At 36.0% G+C, this 12,513-nt stretch overlaps 1 protein-coding gene across 1 annotated transcript; it reads left to right on the top strand.

Annotated features, from left to right (window-relative positions):
• The first annotated feature begins 217 nt into the window (after window positions 1–217).
• On the top strand, window positions 218–10,225 carry LOC104610752 (uncharacterized). The gene is made up of 7 exons (XM_010277528.3): window positions 218–743; window positions 837–1,041; window positions 2,028–2,229; window positions 5,136–5,329; window positions 5,701–5,854; window positions 8,810–8,974; window positions 9,487–10,225. The coding sequence occupies exons 1-7, from the start codon at window positions 563–565 to the stop codon at window positions 9,946–9,948; spliced, it is 1,563 nt and encodes a 520-aa protein (XP_010275830.1). The 5' UTR covers window positions 218–562; the 3' UTR covers window positions 9,949–10,225.
• The last annotated feature ends 2,288 nt before the right edge of the window (window positions 10,226–12,513 follow it).

Below are 12,513 nucleotides of genomic sequence, written 5' to 3'. Positions count from 1 at the left end.
CAATAAAAGAGAAAGATGTGGGGCCAGCGGAAGCTTCCTCACTGAATGCCAAATAGCTTTCGTGGGGCCAGATTCCGCAATGCTTTGGGAATTGGAATTCCATCTGCCAGGAATTCGGGACGCCCGTGATTTACATTTCCATCCACGGCCCAGCAAGTAGCTAACGGCCAACGGAATTCATATCTGCTGTAACCATGGTCACATTGTTTTCTTTTTACCGCCCCATTACGGACACACTAGCGAACCGATCAAAACGGCAGATATTCTGGCGTTCTGACTTCTGAGTTCTGGACTTACGACAAACAAGATTTCGTACATGTTTTATTGGCTTTAGCAAGAAGTGCTGCGACTATGGCCGCAGCAGATGTGACTCCGGCAGAGGGGTCAAGCCAGGCCGCTCCGTGCGCCGTGCCTATAAAGGTCTCTTTCGTTACAGATTCACAGAGTAGGCGCCAACCTGAGCTTCTCCAGTTCGAATTCTCTACCATTTCGAATCGAATTCTTCGTCCAACCTCAGCTCTGCTCTCCAGCAAGCCTACAGATTGCTAAGAGACAGAGAGAGATGAAGAACAGAGCAACCACAGCCACTGCTTTTTTGCTTCTTCTCGTATTCAGTCTCTGTGTCGGTTCATTTGCTGTACCTTCTCTAACTGATCCCATTTATGGGTGCAAAGGATGGCTCGTCCAGTCAATCCCCACAGACATGCCTTACCTCCGTCCTGTCAAGGGCGTTCTTTCCACTGGTAACGAGCTTTCTCTCGTATCAAGCTATTTATCTTTACTTTTTTCTTTCTTTCTTTCTGCTCTGGCTAACCAATTGTCCAATTCATTATTAGCTGATGTTTTCCGGTGGTTAGCCGGAAACTCTACTCGGAGACTGGACATAATTGCACAGTATTGGCAGCTCTTGGCTCACCCCGATGACCCTCAATCAGGAGATTATGGTTACTCTAAGTCCAGTATGAAGCATTTCGGAGCTGATGATGGTTTCACTGTTTATAGCGCAATCGAAAGTGCTGCTGATCGTAGAGTGAATATGAGGTAGATTTGCCAGTTTTGTTTTAGTTAATCGAAATAGATTTGCACTTTGAGATGTTAACGGCATTAGCAAATTCTCTTCTTGTTTTTGTTCGATTAGTAAGTTTTAGTTGTCATTTAGTTGAAGTTAGAGGAAGAGTTAACAGGTGCAGAAGCTGCATACAGAAATCTTCAATCAGTTGAAGATACTAAACAAGTAAGTGGAGAGGCTCCAGTCAATGCTGTTAACGAAAGTGTGGATTTTATTGGTTTTGTTTTGTTCCAAGTTCTGGGTTTAGGGATTATGCTTTTGATGAAAGAAATTGGTATATATTTCTTGGAATAGTTTTATAATGCTTGCTGTCAAAAGAGCTATCAATTCAGTTCAGTTCTAGAGATTGAAGTGGATGGATGGTTTGCAATCAGGGGAACTCATAATAAAGAGGTTGACACTGGCCTTCTTTTGTGCTGGCTTCAGTGTCGATGTGGGAGAATGGAGTGAGTTGTCAAACCATGTAATCATCAAACATGGACGATTTGAAATGGAGTCCAATTGTGTTTATGCTATATTTACCATTTGAACCAAGTTTACTGGTCTCCATCATGCCATTTATTTCATAAAGTTTCTATACATTTCAGAATGAAATTGCCATCATGTTAATATACTTGACCGTGTAGTACTACAATAGGTAAGCAACCAAGCACAGTTTGAGGCTTCAAAAGGAATATAGGCATGATTACCATCTCATGGGTGGCAAAATCTTCCTATTATTTATCTGTATGTCATACCGAAGAGAAGCTTACTAATACCTGTCTTTAGTTCTTTTTTAAAGAAGAAAAAATGTTTGGATAACTATAATTCCGTATATTGATGGTTGTTTTATCCCTTGTTATACATGCCAACTCCATTATACTGTTGCCATTATTTGTTCTTTAATTTAAGGGCCTTTTTTATTTTCTAGTTTATGTAAGTAAACTCATGTCTTTGTTCTGGATTTAAATTTCTATAGGATTTTACAGCACTCCGGATTTTATCCTTATTATACCAATGAATCATCAAACCTCGCTTCAGGGAGGCCAAATGTGGAGGTTGTGACCTTGCAGCTTGATCAATGGTGGGGATCTGGCATTGTCCATGCAAAAGCCTGGATATCAGATCGTAAAGATATCTATATTGGTTCTGCTAACAATGACTGGAAATCTCTCACTCAGGTATTCTCATATTTATTCAATAGAAAACTTATCTTGTCCAGTAATGAAAGAATGCGTGATCTTCTATTAGCTATATTTATATACATATGTATGCTTGTTAAAAGAAGGTATTAAGGTTCTGTTTGATAATGGCTGAAGTGGACAAACTGAATGTCTTTTTTTTTCTGCTTTACTGAATAAATGATTAAGTAGGTTGTCAGATCCATAATTGCCGAATGGAATGCAAGTTGGTTACTTTACAACTGAATATTTTATTATATAACTATTTGTCCACTAGAAGAAAAAGCAGCAAATTATTGAGTTCAGCCACTTCCTCTGTTACCGGATGGTCCCTAGGATTTCTGCCCCAGTTGACAGGGTAAAACAGCATCCTCATTCATGTTCTTGAATTGTACCCTGCAGTGTATCTATTAAGCATTTTAACAAACAAAACTACCATTATCATTCTTTGAAGTTGGAATTTTTCCATGTACAATTGGGAAAATTTTGGAGAAACTTCATAAATTTTGCTCAGATAGCTGGAAAATCAGAAGAAATTGGAAAAGTATTAAAAAGATTAGAAAGTTTATAGAATGTACTTAGAAAACTTCAGGAAATATGCAAAAGGTATTTTTACACACTTAAAACCTAAAGTTTAACAACTGACACTGTACAACAATTTATTGAAGATTAGAACTTTAAATGGTCTTTAATAGGAAGGAACATTTAAGTATTACCATGCAAGATCAATATCTTAAAAATCAAGTATAACTCTTATATTCTAACTCCTTTACTTTTAGGTTCATTAAAATAATCTATATCTTAAATTATGAGGCTATAATAATTATTTTTATTTACATAATTGTATGATTATAATAAAGAGTTAATTATTCTTAAATTAATTATTCAACTACAATTTTTCAAAGAGCTTTATATTCTGAAAAGTGAAAACCTAGTTAGTTAAAATTGCTAGATCAAATGTCTGAAATCAATTTTGGATTTGGAAAAAGTAGTAAATTTCTGTAATATTTCATCAAAATTTGGATTGTTTCAAATAACAAATTGAAATTTCATTGATACATTGAATTTTTTTTGAAATATCAGAGAAATGTTGAGAGAGATATGGAATTTTATTTTTTCTTCCAGGATATTTTTAACTTTCCCCTTAGGGAAATGGTGAAATTTCGCCATGTTTTGACTTTTGAGAAAATTGTAAACTATTTTCATAATTGTAGAAAGAGGTTCCATGATAACCTGTTTATCATGCTAGCTGAAAAAAAAAATAGTGTTATTCTCACTCAACTCACCATTTTCTTGTTTTCATCAATTGATAAAATTGAACTGTTATTTATAATTAAAAAACTCACTATTTTCTTATCATTATCACATTTATTGTTTCTGGTATCTATGAAGAAAATTCTTTTAGAAGGGAAAATAAAGAGGGACAATTGATTAACCATTATGACATTCTATTGTTAACATTTTTACCACTCTTGTAAGCCTCAACCCTTCCATCTACTTTATTTATGTATATTGGATTTTCATAATAGCTATAAGTATCAAGAATTATGTCTTATGAGCCTTATTTACCTAATGATAGGTTACTGGTTTCTACATTTGAAGGGAATTTGGTGAAGAGTCTCGTTGATTGATATTGCAAAAGTCATCTTTAGGTTGAAAGTGGTTTGTCTGGACTGGATTTGCCAAAAAAAAAGAATTAAGGTGGATTAAGAACTCATAGAGCCATATGATCAGTTTACGGAGAGAACACGCAGGTCAAGAAAAAAACATCATCAGATTTTTGCTTTAAAAGTGGATGTGTGGAAATTTCTTTGCAGGAGGATAAAAAGCAGATAACTGAGAATACTGAGAATGAAGGTGAATTGATGAGTAGAAGTTATACATCTTCTACTTTTTAAAGATTAAAAAACACTCTAATAAATCTCTATAAACTAAATTGACCCTTTCTAATCCTATCCCTAAGGCATTAATAAACTACAAAATAAATTTAAAAGGGCTCAAAAATACTAAAATCTAAACACCAAACGTTTATGAATTTCCTATTGGATAATGAATTAGGAGAAAACTAATTTCTTTGTCCCATGGATTCTTTCCTTGCTTCCATTCCTGCATCACTCTAACAGTATTGGTCAGTCAAATCCACTTTGTTTTTTTTTTTTTTTTATAAATTACAGTAGGAATTTCATCCATTCCAAGAAAGAAACCTGCTACCCAAAGTCTGGATAGAAGGAGGACAGGAGTACCAGTTTAGATACAAGTACCAAAGCCCCCATAAATCTTCATTTATTGTTTGTTTTCTGCTATTGTAGATCTGCTTGTGTCTATTGATTTGATAAATGGGAATACTGCCACATGGATTTTTCTTTTTTTTTGGTATGAGTAGCCTTATATTTTATTAAGCAGATGGAAAAAAAAAAGGCTTTACAGAAGACATAAAGGGGGTGGGCTGATAAAAGGAGGCCCTTGGGAAGCTTCACAATGGTCATGGGAATCAGGATTCCATTTGATAGGAAAAGTTAGCAATGAAGTGGAATCTTATCAGGATTAATTGGAAATATAGTATTTTCAGTCTCTGCCACAATTTTGTAGGAAATTATGTAATTCATCATAGTCTGGTAGCCTTCTAAGATTACTTTTTAACCTTAAATGCCTTACCCCCTAATTACCCAAGTGTAGCTTCCTTATTGTTCAGTAAAGCACTCTATGTCTGCCATCAAAGAAGACTATTTCCTCACTCTTTAGAACAAGACATCATATAATGTGTTTGTGTAATTGTGTCATATCAATCATCTAGGGTTATCTTTTTAATGCTTGTGTGCTCTTTCTTTTTTTAGTTAAAATGTTACAGGTTAACTAATTGAGATGGATAATGTTTTACTTTTCTAATGCTTATTTATTGTGTTTAGGTGAAAGAAGTTGGAATTTATATTGCTAATTGTCCAAAATTAGCAAAGAAAGTGGAGTTCTATTTTAACAACTTATGGGCTCTAGCATCTCTTAATTATTCATTATACACAAAAGAAATTTGGGATCAACTATGGCAGATTCATAGAAAAGTTCCTTGCTGGTCACACTTTATCCAAGAACCCCAACAGTGCAGGTTTGTAATATGAAGTTGACTTTCTGCATACATCAAAACTGACTGAGTACTCATTGGTTCACAAAAGATGTGAAATTATATAAATTTCAGTGCATTGTTAAATATTTGGTTAGTGCATGATGCCATCGCTTTCCTCATATTTTCTAATTTCTATTTAAACATCTCATGCTTTTAGATTTTTGGTTTACAAACCACTGCAGAACAACAGTTATCCACTGAATTAGTATCATTTCCATTTAGTTATTTCTATGATCCTTTTGAAAGAACTGTCTCCTCTGATTCTTAATCATGTCCCAAGCAGAAATGTTTTAGTTATAAGTACCAGTGAAAATTTTCACCCATTGACAATATGAAATTCTTTCTGTTGGCAGGCCACCCATATCTCATTATGTGGATATTGATCATGTAGTAGGCTATCCACCAATATTCGATCCTCTAATGTTTCATTTGCAACTGGAGACGCCCGGATGTACTAGTACAACAAAAGAGCTTTACTCTAGCTATCTTTCTTTTTCTCCACCAGAGGTAACTTTGCCAAATTTTCTATCATTTTTTTCTAAACATGCCTTTAAGGTTTTAAAATGCAAACCTTTAACTGAATTTGACAGCTCAAGTTATTATTGACCCTGGAAGCCTCATAAGTCATAAGTATGATCCTAAGTAATGGAACTATTTTCGTAGCTAACAAAAGGAAAGAACCACAATTTCTTGCTTGCAATTTAGGTACCATTAGATGTACTCTTACCATCTAATGTGCCCTGGTCCATCAACGTGTCTTTTATTGTATATATGATAACTTTGATTTAGCAAAACAGAACATGTACTAGGTAAAAAAGGGCATTTATTCATAAAATATGCTATGTAAATGAATTTTAGCATGGGAATTTGCATTATTAGTGATGGTGCATGGGTGTGAGAATCAAGTATTTAACATGGGGATGAGAATGAGAAAAGTATATAGGGAAGATGGGGAATTTTAGAGTGAAAAAAATGATAGTCTCAAGGATGGTTATTTTGAGTAAAGGGATAGTAAAGAATAGTGATTGTAAGACAATGGATTTATATAAGTATGTTAACCTGGCTGACCTGGCATGAACCCAAGCTAGACCAGACCAATCCTAGACCAATTATTCACTCAAGAAAAGCTATTTGTATCAATTTAAGTGTTAGAATTTTCTGTAATAATAGTTAAAATGAAAAATGGGCAAAGATAAAATATAGAAAAATTCTAGAATTCCAAGAGCCCAAAATCATTATAAATATGGCCCCATACCCATATGAGGACCCATTAACAAGATATCCACCAAGCCCATTATGGAGAGAGAGGAACCCATATTCTCTCTCTCTCTCTCTCCTAGCAATCAACGATCACTGCCACCGCCATTCTCCTCAGGACTTTCAGAGTCAGACCACCACGACCGCCTTACCACACCTAGTCAGATTACAGTAATAACCTGCAATAAATTCAAGATTAGAAATTCAGAAACACAAGGGAAAAAAAGTAATAAGAAGAAGGGAATGAGAGAACATAGAAAACAGAACAACAGAAGACAATCAAGAAGAATATAAGGCTGTCTTTAGATTGGGGTGTGGATATGGATTTGAATTCCATTCCTGTCTTGATTTCACAGATTTGAAATGACTACCCCCTCCCCCCAAATGTCATTTCAAACTGCACTACAATGGAGACTTTGACGGCTAAAAATTTTCATTTTCGACAAATTCCACTCTGCTGCAAAAAATATAAGAGCAGGCAGACAATACCTGCAGCTAATTAGTAATCCCTACAAGATGTTTTCACTAAACATAATTTTGTTCACCAATTCAGCCTTCTTTCTCTATGACAATGGATCTTGTATACTAGAGGACATTCCTTATATTAAGAGAACTATATCCAGAAGAATTATCTTACTAAAAATAGTAAGTTGCAATACACCATAAATATTAGTGTGGGAATTATTTTAGTAGTAAGAGAAACATTTAGATAGTAAACTTGAAATTTATAAAAAAAGGTAATACTTTTGATTTAATAATAAATTTTTTTTTTCAAACCTCAAAACAAACTAGAACTTCTGTCCTCTACTAACAAATGCTATAACTTATAGGGTTCTAAGAAAAGACACAAATAACCCTGAAATAGTATCCATCACAAATCTGCATGTAGGGATGGCAATTTTCCCGTAAAACCGAGGCCCTGCCCCGCCTCAAATGTGTGCAGGTTTTCCCCGATCTTAAATGGGAAAGGGGCAGGGGTGGGGAAAATATTTTTGCCCCTAAGCGGGGATGGGGCGGGGACGGGGTTTGCATATAATTCCCCAAACCCGATGGTAAACTAGTAAAATATTCCCAGGTTTAATATTAATTTCTAAAATGCCTCTAAGTTACACCAAATTCTTAAAACCCCAGGATCCCATAATTTTATTTTTATAATACTCCCAAATTTCTATAATCCAGTTCATAAAATACCCCAAAGTCCCATATCAATAAGATGTATTTGTAGGTAGTTGCACCGGGGAAGGAAAAATTCAGGGATTCCCCGTCCCCAATGGGGAGTGGGTGCCCCACCCCACCATTAGGGACAGGGAGGGGACGGGGTAGGGTATTTTGAATATGAGACAGGGATGGGGAGGGGGTGCCCCACCCTGAACCCGCCCCATTGCCATTCCTATCTGCATGACTATTTAGATAATTAATGATGTATCATAGATAACAATGGATATGACAATAAATAGAATGGAATGGAAAAACAGGATTTATATAGCCAACCCCATATAGTTGGGACAAGGCTTGGATGATAATGATGATATCTGGATCATAGAATGATATGTTGTCCATGGTACAGCCATAACTTGTCCACTTCATGTATGAATTGTATGGTGCTGGGCTCATTGGGTTGAAAATCAAATAACCCTTTCTAGTCACACTGTTAGACTACAATCACCTCAAACAATTAAGTTTTGATACATCAGATACAGGTCATAAATAGAGCAACAGACTTGAGAAAGTTTTTTGCTTTAGTTCTGTTGATCCAAAATAATTGACTTATAACTACAAACATTAGCTTCCTTGTATCCTGCATCAATTAGCATTTCCTAAGATGTGGGGATAAAATCATTTCTTACCCTGTCACTAACTCAAGATATGGTTGATGGCATTAGCCAAATGCCCCATGAGTAAAAAAAGGATCATCTATCCCAGTTTACCTAGAAAAATAAGTACATGAATTAATAAATTAATAGATACAGTAATAGTGAGGGAAACATTAACTGAATGTCAAGGGTTAATCTCACTCACGTTTTGGCCCCTGAATAACTATGGCTGAAGCTTGCACCTGATCTATGGAAAAGTTAAACCATTGAAATGGTACTTTATCCTCCATTCTTCCTTTACAAATTGCTAAAAGTTCTAATGACTTTACTTCTTTCCATTTTCATTTTTTATCTGAGCAGCGCAACTTATTTTTCAACATGTATTTTGCAGTTGTCATTTAACAAGCACCAGACAGATGAACAGGCGTGGGTAAATACAATTAAATCAGTTGGTCCTGGGGCCACTCTTAGAATTAGTACTATGGACTGGCTTGGTCAGTCTCAGTACACGAAACCGACAATCTACTGGCCATCCCTTTCATCTGCAATCTCAGAGGTAACATACAATACTTTTGATTTATTTTTAGTTTTAACCCTAATTACCAGTCAAGAAGTACATTGAAAAAATCAAACATTGTCGTGTTTCTACTTTTGGCCTTCCAGAGGATGTATCCAATTATTAAACTTTGAGGCGTTCTGAACACCTTTAGAGAATTGTCATGTTTCTTAACAAATATAAAGATGTTTTCTCCAGAACTTGGTATTGAGCCTGAGAACTGATGAGGACAATGGATATTTTGTATTGGGACTTAGGAGTCCATATGCCTCTATCTGGTTCCGTATTCTCTCTTTGCATAATGGAACACGAGTAAAATACCTTGCAATACATCTGCCCTCATCAGTACTCATTTTGATTACCTGTTAGTTGTTCATCTTACAATCTCTCTGCACTTTCCATTTTGATTACCTGTTAGTTGTTCATCTTACAATCTCTCTGCACTTTCCATTTTGATTACCCGTACGTACCTATTCAGGTTTCTATGCTCTAATGGATCATCTGAACAACAGGTCATCTTCTCCAAGCACGCAACAGTCAAGATATTAGTGGCCTACTGGGCGCATTCTATCAAAAACACAGATGCATATTTGAAGTCCCTTCTCTATTCCAACATACTCTGTCCATCCTCGCAATATAATGAATGTGCTGGTAAAGTTGAGATCAAGTATTATAAGGTGCCAGGGTTCAACATGACTGGGGCATTCAGAAAATATGGGAGAAAAACGGGCAATATTTACCCTGGATACTCCAGAGTGAACCATGGAAAGTATGCAGTTAGTGATGTACGGGCACACATTGGAACCAGTAATCTTGTATGGGACTACTTCTATACAACAGCAGGCATAAGCTTCGGGACATACAACCCTGCCATTGTCTCACAGCTTCAAGATATATTTGATGCAGATTGGAATTCACCTTATGCCACTCCAGTTGTACCGTTACAGATTGCTCCGGTATATTCATCAAGCTAAGAATTAGTAGAACAAATTGCTGTAAATGTATTCAGTTGGGTTTGAAGCTAGAAGATTCAATTACATCTATGAGCTGATTGCAGCTTGCAGGTGCTTATTAGAGTTCATTATGTTGTTAAGTTAGAACTCATTCTCATGTGAATATCCATCAAGGCTCTGTTTGTTTGCAGTGCAAATCCAAAGTAGATGCAAAATTTACCCCTGCTTCATATTTACATGTGCTTGCTTGTAACTTTGATCTGTACCTCTATCTGATGTATAATTTGCACTTTTTGTCTCATTTTCTCATTTGCACTTACTCATACAGCAAATTTTGCATCCGAAAACTGATGCAATATTTGCACCACCTTCCTCTCTTCATTTTCTCTCATATAAAATGAGGGCAACTAGGGGTGTCAATTGGACTAGATTTGGTCCAATCCGATCCAGTCCAATGTGAGTCTATTATAAATGGATCAGGTCCAATCCAATCCAATGAATGTTTTGGACCAATTTGGACTGGTCCAATTCAATGTTTAGACTGTCCAATCTGTTCAAATTCATTTTGATTTAGATTGGTTTCAACCCAGACCCGATCTATTGACACATCTATTCTTATCTTATATCAATGGACCAGATATTGGCTTAATCCAAGCCAATCTAATATGAATTTGTCATGGACGGACCAGGTCCAATCCAATCTAATAAATATTTTGGATCGGGTTGGTCCAATCCAAAAGTCCATTGACACCCTTGGGGGCAACATCATTTCACTTCCAATTTTACTCCTTTCATATAAACATCCTTCCTCCAACCGTCATTTTTTGTCATGAAAAGTGGGTACCACATCTTTCTACTCCACATTTTATTCCTCCTAAACAAACAACTGAACAAGAGAGTAGAACCTAAAACAAAAGCCAACCACAAGTTGCAGTCAGCTTACTTGAAGTCTTGAACTTCTATAAATTTGTATCAGCGTAATTTTTCCTTTCAGCTCAGTTTGGAAAGAGTACAAATGCAAATATGTACAGCATAAATACATACAAAATAATACAAAATATAAGGTTTTGCACTCTACAATCTTTCCACATATAGCTTTAGTTTTTAAAATGCCCGTGCATCAAAGTTTGAGAACAAAATTTATGCTTAGGGCCTGCAATCTTCCCACACATACCAAAATCTTGTCAATTGGGACTTATCCTCCGACTGGAGAATCCAAACTCCATGCTTCAGACAATCGTGGCTAACAATGCAACACTGAGCACTAATTAGATTTCTTACACGCCACCTCTTCAATCGCCTACACTACACTAGATAGTCTGATTATTGATCATCTAACTTCCAACCCTAATACAACACCTCACCTCACAGAAGTTTTCTCGCTGGAAGACTTTGGTCGTATCCCCGGAGACTCCTGTATGGAACGATGAGTCGCTTGAAGAAACGTAGACGTAGATGGTGAGTTGCGTAGCCAAGAGAATGGAGTATCAATGCAATTGGTATAGTTTCATCCTGGTTTTTAATTAATTTGGGAAATTAAATTAGGTTTAATTATTTTTATTTCACTTAGAAACTAAGGATATAATGAAAATTAAACCCACCCGATATGGATACCACTTTTATGATGCCAGTGGATTGGTTATAAGTTTATTCCAGTATATATCATGTCTTTGTGGCATCATCAAACGCTACAAACTCCCCAATTTAATACATATTTTCTATTTTTTTTCTTTCATCATAACAAACACCTATTTTAAGTGGTGATTTTGGCATCAAATCTCGAAAAAGAAAAGACCAAGAAGAATGTTGGATTTTTTTTTTGGAGAATGATGGTTTAGCCCAGGGTCAGAATTTGTAGGCCCAAAGTACTGTTTGGGTAGGTGCCAGCTTGGAATTGATGTCAATTTACGGGCAGACGTTGATGCATAGAATGTGGGTATTTGATATTTTAAATGTTTATAGATTTATAGTGGGATTCAGAAATCTGCATTGAGTCTGTCAGTACTTTTCCATTTTTTTAGGAAAAAAGTTAGAAGGCAAAGTACCTTACCACCTAATTCATTGAATAAGTACAATCAATGAATAGAGTACCATGTAAAAACATTGGACAAAAATACCAGGTATGCATGCTATGTATGCTGAAGTATGAGTAGCCTTATTGCCCATACAAGTAATTGAGGATCCGTTTCGGTTCATAGTTAAAATCAAAATCGGGATCCCTTAAAATCAGAATCGAAAAGGTCTATTTTCATAGTCTGTTTGATTAAGACAAAAATCGAAGTTGGAATCGGAATCGAAATAAGTTAGAATGAGATTTCATTTTCATTCTCAAGGGAGGGGGAGGGAATAGCCATTCTCTCAAATGGGGTGCCACTCTGGGAATGGGATTCCGATTCCGTCTAACCAAACAATTGGACCATTCCAATTCTGCTTCTATACCCCTATTCCTATGAACCAAACGGGCCCTGACAGTAAAAAAAATCTTCCTAACAAAAAATCTGCTATCAGCCATATGTTCTGATCCGCCAAAGAGGGTATGAACCATTCTCCAACAGACTTGAAATCACAGTGGTCGAATCTCCACCC

Source organism: Nelumbo nucifera, chromosome 8 (assembly GCF_055504915.1).
Source record: "Nelumbo nucifera cultivar China Antique chromosome 8, China Antique-T2T, whole genome shotgun sequence".
NCBI lineage: Eukaryota > Viridiplantae > Streptophyta > Magnoliopsida > Proteales > Nelumbonaceae > Nelumbo > Nelumbo nucifera.
Note: the sequence above shows the minus strand (reverse complement) of the source record. Positions and strands in the feature narration are given on the sequence as shown.

Coding starts and splice junctions, on each gene's coding strand:
- LOC104610752 (XM_010277528.3), top strand. CDS start 563: ATGAAGAACAGAGCAACCACAGCCACTGCTTTTTTGCTTCTTCTCGTA. Junction 2,230..5,135: donor ACTGGAAATCTCTCACTCAG/GTATTCTCATAT, acceptor TATTGTGTTTAG/GTGAAAGAAGTTGGAATTTA. Junction 8,975..9,486: donor TTTCATCTGCAATCTCAGAG/GTAACATACAAT, acceptor TCTGAACAACAG/GTCATCTTCTCCAAGCACGC.